Source organism: Terrapene carolina, unplaced genomic scaffold, assembly GCF_002925995.2.
Source record: "Terrapene carolina triunguis isolate 2854851 unplaced genomic scaffold, T_m_triunguis-2.0 Scaffold66, whole genome shotgun sequence".
Classification (NCBI taxonomy): Eukaryota; Metazoa; Chordata; order Testudines; family Emydidae; genus Terrapene; species Terrapene triunguis.
The window spans coordinates 31,830,995-31,846,774 of record NW_020664417.1 but is presented as its reverse complement, the minus strand read 5'-3'; the positions used below and the strand labels follow the sequence as shown (position 1 = coordinate 31,846,774).

General features: G+C 39.1%; 1 protein-coding gene across 2 annotated transcripts in view; it reads left to right on the top strand.

Annotated features, from left to right (window-relative positions):
- Positions 1-15,780, top strand: part of SPOCK3 (SPARC (osteonectin), cwcv and kazal like domains proteoglycan 3) — a 403,820-nt gene that overhangs the window by 375,453 nt on the left and 12,587 nt on the right. Inside the window, exon 8 of one of the 2 annotated variants that reach the window (XM_026647878.2) lies at positions 15,197-15,418. The exons of the other annotated variant lie outside the window; for it this stretch is intronic. Within the exon in view, the coding sequence (XP_026503663.1) occupies positions 15,197-15,418 (222 nt within the window). The remainder of the gene's footprint in view (positions 1-15,196; positions 15,419-15,780) is intronic. 2 annotated transcript variants of the gene reach the window in all.

Below are 15,780 nucleotides of genomic sequence, written 5' to 3'. Positions count from 1 at the left end.
GTTTTTGAGTATTATGATTCCTGATGTCAGATTTGTGTCCATTAATTTCTTATACTGGTAGACTCAAGAAGCTCAATCTATTTAGCTAAACAAAGAGAAGGTTAAGAGGTATCTTGATTACAGTATATAAGCACTTGCATGGGGAAAAATATGTAATAGTGGGTTCTTTGATCTAGCAGAGAAAGGTATAACATGATCCAGTGACTGGATGTTGAAGCTAGACAGAGTCAGACTGGAAATAAGGCTTCAATTTTTAACAGTAAGCGTAATTAAGCATTGGAAAACTCACCAACAATGGTGGTGGATTTTGTATCACTGACCATCTTTAATTCAAGATTATATTTTTTTTTTTCTAAAAGATATGCTCTAGGAATTGTTTTGGGGACGTTCTATGGCCTGTTTGGAGAAGGTCAGACTAGATGATCACACTGGTCCCTTCTGGCCTTGCAATCTATTAATACTGTTCTTACATTCCACACACTTTTCTCTACCAAGAAATCCCATTTATTTTCATTTAATTGGAAATGCTATTTCTCTCTGTGATTTCTCATGCTAAAATAATACTAATAGTATAAAAACAAAATGAATTAAAGATGAATCTGTCTTATCAAGGAAGCATTCTTCTCACGATCTGAGAAAAAATTGCTTCCGAGGCAGGGTGTGGAGAGAATTGTTACAAAATGGAAAAGCTCTATTTCTCTATTTCTTTTTATTGTGCTTAAAGAAGTTTTATTACAGTTATATCTATCTTTCTCCCACTCTCTCTCTAATTAATATATATTAATATATATAATATTAATAATTAGTGATTTTCAGTTTGACTGGTACCCATTATCATGCAGTGTGGTTACCACACTAATTAAAACAAGAAAAATAGAAAAATGTTGGGGTCTCCAACAAGAAATTCAAATATACTTAATCAAATACACTTCATAATCTGTCTGATGATTAAGCATCATTCAATCAAATATCTGATTATGCCAATGAAGCGATACACTGGGTCCTTGCCAAATACTCGCTCTCATAGACCGTTGCAGGGAGCTGGTTAAATAGGTGAGGGTCTAAGATTGAGAAGCCTGTGCAAGCCTGATAATGGTTCTGGAGAGTAAAACTCCAGGAACTAGTATAAGGACTGAACCAGTATAAGCAGGAGTACAACTCCAAGAGGTGACAAAAGAAACCACTCAGTAGATGTTAAGTGCAGTAGTAGGTAAAAGGGGAAAGGCAGCCTCACAAGAGGCAGTAGCTATGTCAGTGGGAGAAGCTTTCTCGGTGACTTAGTGCTGCGTACACTGGCGCTTGGATTGGTACTTATGTAGTAGATTATTCACACACCTGAGCAACATAAGTTACTTGCAGTATAGACAAGGGGTTAGTAACATGTTCAACTACTCAACTTGTTGCAGTACTTGTGAATCTGAATTGGTTTTAAAAGTAAGAATATCCTTTTTGTTAAGTCCAATATAGATGAGGTGTAAGCTTTTTCATTTACTAGATTTAATTTAAACAAGTCACCTCAAAGAGAATGATTGGACAAACTCTTTCTGTAGGAATAAGAGAGTAATTAAATATGCAATCACTTGTAATTTCTCTCCACAAATAAGTTTATGATGCAACAAATGTGTGTTTTACTCCTTAACCAATTACCTAAAATATTGTAGCATCTCTTAAAACAGATTACTTCAGCAGTCTTTTCAGAAACTCATACACTGTTACACATGTTGCTCTCCTTTATTTTACTTGCTAGGCAGGAAATGTTTGCAGTGGGTCTGCTTGTTTAAGATTGATATTTGGGGACTGAATTACAATTACTTTCTTGTGTATTTTTGACATCCAAATATAGTTATTTTTTCTTTTTGATTACACTGTGCAGTGAATGAGGCTGACCAGTTGGTTCTGCTTTTATTTGTGGCTTTGGGATAACTGAAATATTTCAGATGTGACTTTATTAAGACAACTACATATTTTTTCTGATATGCTCCTTTAAAAGTTGTTCATTTTTTGGCAAAGGAAGTTATTTCAACTCCTGAAGTGATTGGCAATGTTTCTATAATTTGCAGGATAAATATATACTCTTAACGTCTCATTGAGTTACTTGGAGTTACCTATGTGTTCCTCTCTTTGTGCACAAAGACACGAAGAAAGAGATCCACTGAGCATAATAAATCCCTATTAAGAAATCCTTTAGATATGACAGCTGCTCTGCTTCCTCAAAGGTTAAATTCCTGAATGAAAGATGTAACAGTCCTGACTAAGTCTTCCTAGCAGATGGTCAAAAGATTGTGTTAAGTGGACCCAACCTTTAGATCTCCCATGTTTCCAAGCCAGCTGGGTCTTCTGGGCGGATTCTGTCTCTAGCTCTGGGCCTTTACAGCACACCCTGGACTGCAGATTCCCATGTGAAACCCTTCCTTGGGGAGAAGGAGAAGTGGGACTCCACAATCCGACTGCCTTAGGCCCCAAGACCAGTGCTGAGAGTTCCTGTGCCTTCCCAATCGCTTGTGTGTGTTTCCTCAGAGTTCTACCATCCAGGAACCATGTGACAGTTAAAGCAAGGAACACAGGCTTGGCAAAGGAACGTCTTAATCTCTCTCTCCCTCTCTCTCTCCCTCACACTTTACTGTTAGACAGCACAGGTGATACAGATCTGTGCAAAATGATAAACATGCAATCTCCCCTATCAGAGTCCTCACCACTCCAGAGAGTTCTTGGAGTAGTCAGTGTCCTTGAGGGAAGGCAAAGCTCCTTCTGCCCCACCCTGACCCATACACATACACCACTGCTCCAGCTGTGTCTTCCGTTTCTTGCAATGGATTTGCTTTCTTTAGAGCATATCGCTTTTAAGGCAGTCTGTGGCTCCTTTTCTTTGTCTCTTTTTCTGCTGGGGATTTTCCATTTTCCATCTCCCTTGTTGGCTATTGGGCAAAGTCATTATAAAAGTCAGTGACTCTGCCAATCCTAACAAGGTGGAACTATTCGAGGTTGATGGCCCTGTTTCAGCTTCACAGACATAGTTTGTTTTGACTACAAAATGGAAGTTCTAAACTGCAGTGAAGGTTTCAGTCGTAAATGCTATTCATAAAACAAAAACAAATTCATAAGCTGACATAGACATAGCCTCCAAACTGTCAGTAATTAATTAATTTAATGTGCTGCTATCAAGCTAATACAGTGGGAGAAGCCCAGATCATTGCTTTTTAATTTATGGTTATGAAGTTTTGCTTAGCTGTTGCTTATATTTAAAATGTGATGCTCCTTAGTAGTGTAAACGGAATGCTTTCTGATACTTAAGGGATTTAATTTACACACCTTATGTCTTCCCCAGAATCCAGTTGGTGCTCAGAAAAAAAGGAGGGGATGTCTTAATAGTTATTTGTATTCAGGTTGTAGTTAGAAGGCCCATTCTGCGAAGCTCTGTATATACACACAGTCCCTGCCCTGAGAAGTTTACAGTCTTAATAGACAACATAGATGGAAATAGGGAAATATTATTACCCCCACTTTACAGATGGGGAACAGAGGAACAATGAGATTAAATCAGATTTTACTGGTTTATTAAAAATAGTTCTAATAGACTTTGCTTATTCTTTTATGTATTTATGTATTTTGATGGAGAGCAACGGAAGGGAATTAATGTCCATCAAGCAAAGTAAAAGAGATGTAATCCCCAAAATATTTTAGTTGACTGACCGACTGTCTCTGAAGAAGTCCTACTGCAGACTTTTTTGTGTTAGACATTGAATGATCACTGGCTGAAGAAGAGATGGTGGATCTCCCAATGGCCCTGAAAGACATTAACTACTTACATGCTGCGCTGGAAATCATTTTGAAGAAATTAGAGAAGATACTAGACATGAAAAAATTACTTGTCCACTTGGACAGAACTAATGTAGGTAAGTATTTCATTGGGATTTCAGAAGATGACATACTGACCTTGAAGCAAGATAAAGATATGACCAATTAAAAAAGAGTTAGATAAAATTGACAATTTCAAGAATCTACTTTGACACTATAAGTACTGTGAAAATCCCAGTGAACCCTCTGTGGAAAGAGATACAATTGAGATTGTGCAGGCACAAATTAAAGTACCATATATACTAGTTCATAAGCCAAATATTTTTGTTTAAAAAGTGACACATCAAAGAGCTGGGGTCGGCTTATAAACGGGTCTACACCAATATTTGATGATTTTAAACTCTATGGAATCATTGAATTTGAATATCTAATACATTGTCGTTTTGTTTACCTGGAGTGTCTGCAGGCATGGAGCCCCTCAGCTCCCTGTGGCCGCGGGTTGCCGTTCCCCGCCACAGGGAGTTGCGGGAAGTGGCGCCACTTCCCGCAACTCCCATTGGCTGGGAACAGTGAACCGCGGCCACAGGGAGCTGAGCAGCTCCATGCCTGCAAATGCTCCAGGCAAACAAAACGTCCAGGCCCGCTAGAGGCTTACCCTAACGGGCCGGGAGCCAAAGTTTGCCAACCCCTGAAATCAAGGGTTGGCTTATGAAAAGGGTCATACATTTTTTGCTATTTTTACCTAATCATCTTGGGGGGTCGGCTTATAAATGAATGGGCTAATGAACTAGTATATACGATATTATTTTTACTCCTATCCTTTTTATTATTTAAGTGTCATACAGAGCCACAGTGAGCAAACAGAGATTTGGAGAATGATCCTTGCCTAACCTGGCTTCATTTTTTGAACTTCTGAGATCGGATTTCCCCCTACTGTTACTCACACCTTCTTGTCAACTGTTTGAAATGGGCCACCCTGATTACCACTACAAAAGTGATTTTTTCCTCCTGTTGATGATAGCCCACTTTAATTGAATTGTCTCGTTAGAACTGACCCCCCCACACACACACACATGGTAAGGCAACTCCCATCTTTTCATGTACTATATATAAATCTTCCTACTGTATTTTCCACTCCATGCATCTGATGAAGTGGGTTTTAACCCATGAAAGCTTATGCCAAAATAAATTTGTTAGTCTCTAAGGTGCCACAAGTACTCCTCGTTGTTTTTGCTCTCTATAAGAGAGACATATTATTTGGAGATATCACCTTAAGAAAAAAAAACCTTCGCTGCTGAGCTTACTGTATGAGAAAATGCCAAGCACCCTGAGCTGTAAAAGAAGTTGTTGGCAAGCTGTAGAATTCAATACATCCTGCAATATCCAGCCTGGTGGCAAGTTTCCTGGAAGGAAGAAAGATTCTTTTTTAATGACCTTGTGCATGTGCCAACTTGGTGAAGGGCCAACTGGCCACAGCAGGAGCTAAAAGGAAGAACATGCTTCTGTGCAGGAGTTGGATCGAAAACCCTCTTTGCTCAAAATTAAAAATCGGAGCAATCAGCATCGGTATTGTTGGCTCAGGTCTGGCCGGATTGAGTCTCTTTTAGAGGGGAAAACAAACAGTCTGAGCTACATCGAGGTCTTCCTTTTTCCTTAGGAGACCTGAATGGTCACTCCTACTCACCAAGTGGGCAGAGTCTGCTGATCCATGTAGTCTCATAACATTGAGCCACTTATGAGCAGGAGGAGCCTCTGAGTAACCAGTCTCATTGCAGATTTTAGGATTTTTTATATAATACATTTTCTATCACGTTTCCTTGCAAAGGAGCCTTCAAAGTACGGACCAGATGCAAGGGATGAAGGGAACTTGCCGTTGTGCTCCATTTTACCAGTAGAAATGATTTCTCTCAGACACGCATGCACGCTTTTTATATAAAATGAGGTGTACTACAAATAATCATCTCACCAACTCTTCCCTAAATCCTGAGGCTAACTTTGTGCATATTGGTGTGATCATAGTGAGCATGAACGTTATGGGTTTTAGGGGAGTGACAGCAAAAAAATGTTCTAGTCCAAAATGCTGTGGCTGGATCTGCTTGTTGGAATGTTCAGACCTCTCCTGGGCTCAATCAGGTTATAACTGGTAACATGGAACAACCTCCCTTGCTGTAGTAGCTGCTGCAAGAGGAACTCCTCTCCTGCATCCTCCATTAGTGCTGATAAAAAACATGTTGGATGTGTGCTACAGTCTCTTCATTGCCCACTGCTAGTTATTCCAATAGTGCACTGGAGGAGTGGTCTGACCTTCTGCAGTGAGTGGAGTGAGAGTCTTGCAGATGCTGGCAGCTTGCCTTTCTGCATTTTGTAGTAGTGCTATCTATCTAGCTTTATACGTCAAATAGTCTGAATTGGCTTTGAAGTCTGCCTAGACTGGAAAACAGAATAGAGTTCAAGTATTTACTGCTGCCACCATTGTAGTAGAATCTAATGTTTAGAGCACATTTTCACCTCATTGATGCTTTTGCTGATTTTATGCACCAATCACAAATTCTTGGATCATTAAATAGACACAAACCAGGAACCTGAACATCTCCACACTTTGTGGATCAAACACATCCCAAGATAAGGTGTATTTCAGCAATAAATGACATTTCCCTGAGATATGGAGGAGAAAATCCCCCTTGTTTAGTATAAGTATTTTTAGAAATTGTAGGTGTTGGTCATCTGATCAGTCAATTTTTATGCAATAAAAGTTTTTCGCAACCCCGTTTTTTTCTTTCTATACATGCCTGCACTATCCTACATATAGTACTTATTTTTTATTTTCTTAAATTTGTGGCTAATTGATAGCCAATTTATGGAATTTTTACCAATTCAAAACTCAGTTGCTCCCCAACATATTTTGTTGTTGTTGACTATGTTCAGCCTGGCATTTCTGACTTGCAGAGGCTGTAGCAGATGCAAGCAGAGAATAACACTTTTCCCTTATGTAGCACATTTAATCTTCAGCGCAGATTTTATTTTTTCATTTGTTTCAATTTAACAACATGAAACAGTTCTATTGCAAGCTCTAGGGACTTGGCTGTGTCATCGATTAAAAACACAATCCATAACAATTACAAATAAACCGGGAAACACCACTCTCATAAAGCAATCACTCAGGAAGAAAAACATTGCAGAACAGAAACTGTTTCCCAAACCTACTCAGATTCTCACAAAAGCCCCACACCTAATGAAAGGGAAATTGCCTCTCCTGAATGACTCATGATAATCCAGCATTCTGCCATTGGGTCTGGAATTGGACTGACCTATCTAGAGAAGGGAATCAGGGTAACATGAATTACCCCATAGAACCAGTGAGATAACAGTTTTCAGAGTAGCATCCGTGTTAGTCTGTATCCTCAAAAAGAACAAGAGTACTCATGGCACCTTAGAGACTAACAAACTCCAATGAGAAACTGCTGAACTTGAATTAATATGCAAATTAGACACCATCAATTTAGGCTTGAATAGAGACTGGGAATGCCTGAGCCATTACACACATTGAATCTATTTCCCCATGTTAAGTATTCTCACACCTCTTGTCAAACTGTCTGTAATGGGCTATCTTGATTATCACTACAAAAGTTTTTTCTCTTAATTAATTTAGCCTCTTAGAGTTGGTAGGACAACTCCCACCTTTTCATGTTCTCTGTATGTGTATATATATCTCCTTACTATATGTTCCATTCTATGCATCCGATGAAGTGAGCTGTAGCCCACAAAAGCTTATGCTCAAATAAATTTGTTAGTCTCTAAGGTGCCACAAGTACTCCTGAGATAAGTGTTATATGATACTATTCAATATCAGCAACGGGTGGCAGAAACTAGCCCTGACTGGAAGATTTAAATTTGCCAAATCTTTCTCTGAGATTGGGAATAGGCACTACAATTTTCTGATAGAAAATTCCTGATTTTGAAATAGTCTGAAGTATCTCTTATGGTCTATGCTTAGTTTTTCCAAAATCCACTGCATCATAAAACATTATTTCTAATGGTATATTTCAATATTCAACTGTATGTCTATTATATCTTAAATTAAAGAAATATAATGAATATATATTTCTTGGATCCCAAATGTCCTTATTTTATTCCAAGATTTTTAATAATATCTGATCTTTAATGGTTTTATGATGACCAATTTAAGCATGAACCACAAAACAGCCTCTTTCTAAACTCCATCTATACCCACATATGCACTGAGAAATGACCAGGAAAGGTACATTTTGTACTTAAAGGCTTCAAAGTAAAAAAAAAAAAAGACAAAAATTGGGAAGATCGAGAATCTGTGATGTAATCAGTTGGCAAATTGCTGTGAAACATAAGAAGGAATGAGGGATGATGTCTTTTGAGACAGGGAGTATAGTTTAAATTCATCTATGATTTAGTAATTTATACAGTCTTAAGACCTTTAAGAGTGTGTCTTTCAGTATATTTTGTGTGGTGCTTTTTTGGGAGAGGATTGGAAGGAGGTTAGTAAAAATCCAATGAAATGCAGCTAAGCAATTTTATTTCCTCTTGGTCTGTCGAGAAAATGTGGTAGGAATGTGTAGCTTATACACATTTGTAGCTTATACTGAATGGAGATTAGAAGCTAGTAATGTGCAATTGATGTCTTTAGTGGTTCAAATTTGAGCCTTTCTAGCATTTTTTTCAAATACTAATCTGAAAGTTTTGTGTCTCAAGTATTCGTGATCCATCCTCCAACAAACCCCGCTCACAGGACTCCCTCAGCCTACAGCTCTTCTCTCCCCTTCCATCTCAACTGGCCTCAAGATTCCTCCTTTGATGTCTTTTGGTGTGGGTTACTGTTGGCTTTGATCTCACCTTCCCATCTGGTTTGACATTTTATGGAGCCACATGACCCCCACAACCTCCTCATTGTTGTTCAGAGAAATCTAGTGGCTGTTCCCTCTCAGCAGCTGTCTTGGGTTCTGTAGGGCTGCTCTCTGCCGAACTTCAAAAAGTTATTTTGGGCAGAAAAAAATAAAATCACCATTTCCCACTCGTACACGTACGTGTACACACATGCACACAGAGCCAGGACTACAAACATTCTCTTTCATGTCATGCTCTCACAGTGGACAGAAAACCTTTAGCAACTCAATCCAAGCGCTTAAGAAGGATTTAACGCTCAGAGCCAGTGAGGCATCCCTAGTAGTGGGAGCAGGAGTAGCTGTGGTGAGATATTAGTGTCTTGGGGAGTGTGTCCTAAGGAATTAATAGTTTAAGGTTCCAAATAGGTTCAAAATCTGAACATTACTAGGTGTTCATCCTTAAATGAAATATTTATTAGTCTTCCAAAACCTAATAAAATAAAAAAGCTGCTTTAGGTGGTTAGGACCATAACTGATTTTGGTCAAACAATGTTTGTAAAATAATTTTTGACATTTCATAAATCTTTTTAAACTAAAATATTTAATATGTCATCATTTGCCCACTGTAGTCACAACTCACCCACCCACAAATTATGATCGTTTTCTATATTTTCAATTGAAATCTGCTGACTAGATCAGTCTCCACTGAAGTTTGTGCACTAGTAGCAGTAGATTGCATGCCCATAGTGGGTAGCTATAAAGGTACGTGAATTCCTAATGTAATGCTTCTCCATTTATAAGCTCTTGTGCATACAATGTAGCATCTACTCTGTCTGGTAGAAGGTTTTAATTTGTAATTGGCTATGCATGTAGTACTAGCCTTTGAAATATTCTAGAAACTAACTCTTTAATTCAGTGACTATTATGCACAGGTCAGTATTAGTGTTAGAGATGACAATACACAGCTTTATATTATGAATATGCAAAAACTATGAGAGATGGAAGTGGCCTAACATGAAGTAGTGATGACAAAGTCCATAATAAGTCCTTTCCTCTGCAGTGAGGAGGGATGAAGAGCATATTACAGCTCTTGCCAACCACGTCATCAACAATATAATGAACCCATTTGACTCTGAATCACATCCAGAGGTGCTCAGGGCCGCCCAGAGGATTCAGGGGGCCTGGGGCAAAGCGGGGGAGCTGCGGCACTTGTGCTCACCCAGCGGCGGTCCGGGTCTTTGGCGGCATATCAGCGGTGGGGGGCCTTTCAGTCGCTCCGCGTCTTCGGCAGCACTGAAGGGCCCCTGCCGCCGAAATGCCACCGAAGACCTGGAGCGACTGAAGGGCCCCCCGCCACTGAAATGCCGCCGAAGACCCGGACCACCATCGGGCCAGGGCTCGCGGGGCATTTCGGTGGCGGGGGGCCCTTCAGTCACTCTGTGTCTTTGCAGCACTGAAGGGTCCCCCACCGCCGAAGACCCGGACAGCTGCCAGGCCAGGGCTCGCGTGGCCCCTCCAGGGCCTGGGGCAAATTGCCCCACTTGACCCCCCTCTGGGCAGCCCTGGAGGTGCTTATCAACATATCTACCAGATGCATGTAACATCAGATGTACAAGAGTCTCTACTGAAAATAGCAGATGTAGTTGAAGAACGAATGGGGAAATTTGTGAGAGGTGCACTTGATTATGATGTGATATGCAGCTTTTTCAGCCCAGTCAAGAAATCTGTCATAAAAAACATTTGCTGATATGTCAAAGATCACATTTAAGTCTGGCAGGGGAGAGACAATCACAACAGCTGTCAGTCCAGAAGTTTTTTTCCTCAGAGCCCTGTCCTGAGCAAGATGCAGAGATATTTCAATGGCATCCGTTCTTAGGCACAGTCCTATTAGGTGACTATGTCCCTCTTCCATCGAGAAGAACAGACAAAGGTGAGTTAGGACATCAGCTGAAAGCTTAAGCTGAAAGAATCCATGAGCTAAGAACATGCAACAAAGAAACCACGTGTATATCAGAGATGCCATAGCTTTAAGACAAATGATGTCTGGAGACAAATTCCACACATTTGATGAATTGTCTGCTGAGTACTCAAGGTAGGCCCTAAAAAGATTTTACCAGGTTTATTTTGTAATCAGAGTTTTTGACAGATTGACAACAGGAACTCTGTGAAAACTGCAGAAAGACAGAGCCGGACAGGATCTAATGTCAGATGCAAAGAAATACCGAGTGGTAGTCCTGTGCCTCCATGGAAAAACATTCTAAACATGGCATCCAACAGGCAGTCACTTGTAAAATTCCTTTGTGAATATATGGAGCACACCCAACAAAACACATCATCTTGCTGGAGGCTTTTCAAATGGTGAAGTAACGAAGTCCATCACCAGTAGAGGTGTTGAAGAAGCCCAAGACTTGTACAGTACTCAAGAGGAAATAGACACAAGGATGCTTCTGCATTATATATGCCAATATGGCTTTTGGTGTCAAAGGAACCATAGTAATTATGTCACCTGATACAAATGTTTTGGTCTTTGCTGTTCATTGCTTTCCAAAAATGGAACACACAGATAACATGTGGATTGAAACAGGCACCATTTCCAGCACAAGTAACAAGCAGCACTTCATATTTGTGCATGCAATTTGTGATGCACTCCTGACTTTTGCAACATACTTCCTGCTGTACAATCATTAACAAGATGTAACTCAGTATCATCCTGATTTGGTATTAGGGAAAAAAACCTGAGTTTAATCTTGCAAAAATTAAGGGAGTTTACCGCTTCAGAGATCTGGCCAAATTTGAACAGAGTGATGGTCAAGGAAGTTGGCAGCAGTCCTGTATGACCAGAGTGAGAAAGAAAAGGAGACCCACAGAGACCTGAATTGATTGTGCCTCAATCTAGCCATCTAAGAGGACAAGTCACTGACTAGACTCCCACCATATGAGGACAGTTTCGAAGAGCATATCAAAGAAAGATATCACAAAGAAAGATTTTGATGTCTTCACACATAAGTAAACCAGATATTGGATCACTATTGCAACATGGATGGAAAAATGAGGATGATGAACTACTTCCTGTATTCTTCAAGGGCCCAATGACATCTGAACTTCGACAAGATCTTATTTATGTCTGTACCAGGAGAAGTCACTGTGCAATCTTCCCTGTACAGAACTGTATACATGCCAAGGCAATGAAGACTGGTAACCCATGCAGTCTTGACAGAGGCCATAATGATAACAAGATGATAATTATGTAAACTAGAAATGTCACTGGCACTATTACATTTCAATGATATCTGTACAAATTTATTAAATTAGTTTTATCCTTTTCATTGTTTTTATGCTGCTTTGAGGTCACAAAGAAATCCCATTTTATGTCTTTAAAGAATAGATGGAGTCATTACACTAGCAAAAAGAAAAAAGAAAATATTTCAGTGGTCATTTTAATGTGTTAATAGTGTCATTGTTTATCCCCTGTTTTTGTGGTAATGGCACTATTGACGGCTCCACATCACACCTCATCTTAAAGTACACATAATAAGCTTTCAAATTTTCAAATTATGTATGATATGCTTGTGTGTAGAGGAGATACATTGTCAACAAAATCTTGGTGTCTGCCGCTTGCCTATTATAGAATCATAGAAATGTTGGACTGGAAGGGATCTCAGTATGTCATCTTGGCCATTCCCCTGCATAAAGACAGGACTGAATATTATCTAGACCAGGGGTAGGCAACCTATGGCATGCGTGCCAAAGGCAGCACGTGAGCTGATTATCAGTGGCACTCTCACTGCCCAGGTCCTGGCCACTGGTCCGGGGGGCTCTGCATTTTAATTTAATTTTGAATGAAGCTTCTTAAACATTTTAAAACCCTTATTTACTTTACATACGACAATAGTTTAGTTATATATAATAGACTTATAGAAAGAGACCTTCTAAAAATGTTAAAATGTATTACTGGCATGTGAAATCTTAAATTAGCGTGAATAAATGAAGACTCGGCACACCACTTCTGAAAGGTTGCCAACCCCTGATCTAGACTGTCCTTGGCAGGTGTTTGTCTAACCTGTTCTTAAAAACTTCCAGTGATGGAGATTCCACAACCTGCCTAGATAATATGCTCCAGAGCTTAACCATCCTGACAGGAAGTTTTTCCTAATGTCCAACATAAATTCCCTTGCTGCAATTTAAGCTTGTTTCTTCTGTCCTCTCCTCAGTGCTTAAGGAGAACAATTTATCACCCTCCTCTTTATAAAAACCTTTTATGTATTTAAAGAGTGTTACCATGTCCCCCATCAGTCTTCTCTTCTCCAGACTAAACAAACCCATTTTTTAAATCTTTCCTCATAGCTCATGTTTTCTAGACCAGTGATTCTCAACCTTTCCAGACTACTGTACCCCTTGCAGATGTCTGATTTGTCTTGCGCACCTCAAGTTGCACCTCACTTAAAAACTACTTGCTTACAAAATCAGACAAAAATACAAAAGTATTACTGAAAAATTGCTTACTTCCTCATTTTGTCCATATGAAATTTTAGTTTGTACTGACTTCGCTACTGCTTTTTATGTAGCCTGTTGTAAAACTAGGCAAATATCTAGATGAGTTGATGTATCCCCTGGAAGACCTTTGTGTACCACCTAGTTGAGAACCACTTTCTAGACTTTTAATAATTTTTGTTGCTCTCTTCTGGACTTTCTCCAGTTTATCCACATCTTTCCCAAAGTGTGGTGCCCAGAACTGGACACAGTACTCCAGATGAGGCCTTATTAGTGCTGAGTAGCGTGGAAGAATTACTTCTTATGTCTTCCATAAAAAAATCTCTGAATGATGTTCACTTTTTTTTGCAGTGCTATTACATTGTTGACTTGTATTTAGTTTGTGTTCCACTAAAACCCCCAGATCCTTTCCTGCAGTACTTTGTTGGCAGTCATTTCCTATTTTGTATTTGGGCAGTTGCTTATTCCTTATTGAATTTCATCCTATTTATTTCAGACCATTTCTCCAGTTTGTCAAGATCATTTTGAATTCTAATCTTGTACTCCAAATTACTTACAGCCCATCCCAGCCTGGCATCGTCTACAAATTTTATAAATGTTCTCTCTATGCCATTATCCAAATCATTTATGAAAATATTGAATATAACTGGACCCAGGACAGATACCTGTAGGACCCCACTTGATATGTCCTCCTAGCTTGAGTGTGAAACACTGATAAATACTCTGAGTTGTGCACCCACCTTATATTAGGTTAGTCTAGGCTATATTTCCCACCTTATAGTAACTCTATCTAAGTTGCATTTCCCTAGTTTTGTTTATGAGAAGGTCGTGTGAGACAGTATCAAAAGCCTTACTAAAGTTGAGATATATCACATCTGCTGCTTCCCCACTATCACAAAGCTTGTTACCCTGTCAAAGAAGGATATTAGGTTAGTTTGACATAATTTATTTTTGACAACTATATGTTGACTGTTACTTATCACCTTATTATCTTCTGGGTGCTTACAAATGGATTGATTATTTGCTGCATTATCTTTCTGGGTACCCAAGTTAAGATGACTGTTCTATAATTCCCTGGGTTGTCCTTATTCTCTTTTTATAAACAGGTGCTATGTTTGCCCTTTTCCAATTCTCTGGAATTTCTCTCCTGTCCGCCACAAGTTTTCAAAGATGATTACTCATGGCTCAGAGAGCTCTTCAGGCAGTTCCTTAAGCATTCTATGATGTATTTTGTCAGACCCTGCCAACTTGGGGCTTATCTACACTTAAAAACCTACAGTGGCACAGCCGTGCCTCTGCAGCTGTGCTGCTGTAGCGCTTCAGTGTAGACACTACCTATGCTGATGAAACGGATTCTCCCATCAGCATAGGTAATCCACCTCCCCAAAAGGCGGTAGCTAGGTTGATGGAATAATTTTTCTATCAACATGGTGCTGTCCACATGAGGAACTTAGGCTGGCTTAACTATGCCGGTCAGGCATATGGGAGGGAGGAATGAATACATTGTTTTTTCAGTAATATTCTTAGTGCATGCTGTTGATAAGTTATAATTTTTAAAGTCTTGCTAAGGATGAGAATAGCCTTTTAAAGTGTTTAATGCGTATCATAGGAAGTAACAAATGGGCTGCAATGAGTTACACTGAATTTACTCCTTTTTCCTGGTTCTGTGAACATCACAAACTATTCGAGCTCCATTCCCCTGATTTATGATGTCATTAAAATCCCTTAAGAGAATTACTTTCCTGAAAATCACTGTAGATCATTTATTATTCTCCAATGTGTGTTTCCTGTATAAAAAATTTGGGGAAAGGGTCATATTTTTGAATGCTTTGAGCATGATAGGGGAGCTAATTTTTAACAGATAAAGTTATTGATTTTTTTTATAAAGTTAGCATATTACTTATACACAGGCTATCAATAACATTCACTATTTATGTACTGTGTCTATTCCAGTAAAGCCATATCCATGACACAGCACTTTCTTTCCTTGGCTGAGTTTAGCACCAGCTGTATCTTTTACTGTTATCTGATTTCTTTATATTTTTACCTCTTAGGATTTGATACCAGCATTTTGCCAATTTGCAAGGACTCCCTTGGCTGGATGTTTAACAGACTTGATACAAACTATGACCTGCTGTTAGACCAGTCAGAGCTTGGAAGCATTTACCTTGACAAGAATGAACAGTGCACCAAGGCATTCTTCAATTCTTGTGACACGTACAAGGACAGTTTGATATCTAACAATGAGTGGTGCTACTGCTTCCAGAGACAGCAAGGTAAAAGATGAGAATAACTTGCAGATGCTGACTGACCTTATTGTACTGTTTTATCTTTTGGGAACATGTTAAAAAGTTTATAGTGAATTACAAGCATTTAAGTGCTATGCTATGAATTTGTTTAAAGATTTTGAGCCACTGTGAATATAAAGTGAAAAAGAAAGCTAAAAAGCAAGCTGAGCTGGAGAAACTTAGCTGAGAGTCAAGAAATTCTAAATAAAATGTAAAAGAGCAATTAATGCTTTGATAGAAGCATTGTTTCTGTTACCAGCCGCCACAGAGTGGAAAGAGAAGGACCAAAATAAAAGGACAAAATTATTAGCGTTAATTTTCTCTCGTTTTTCCCACATTATAAAATTAAC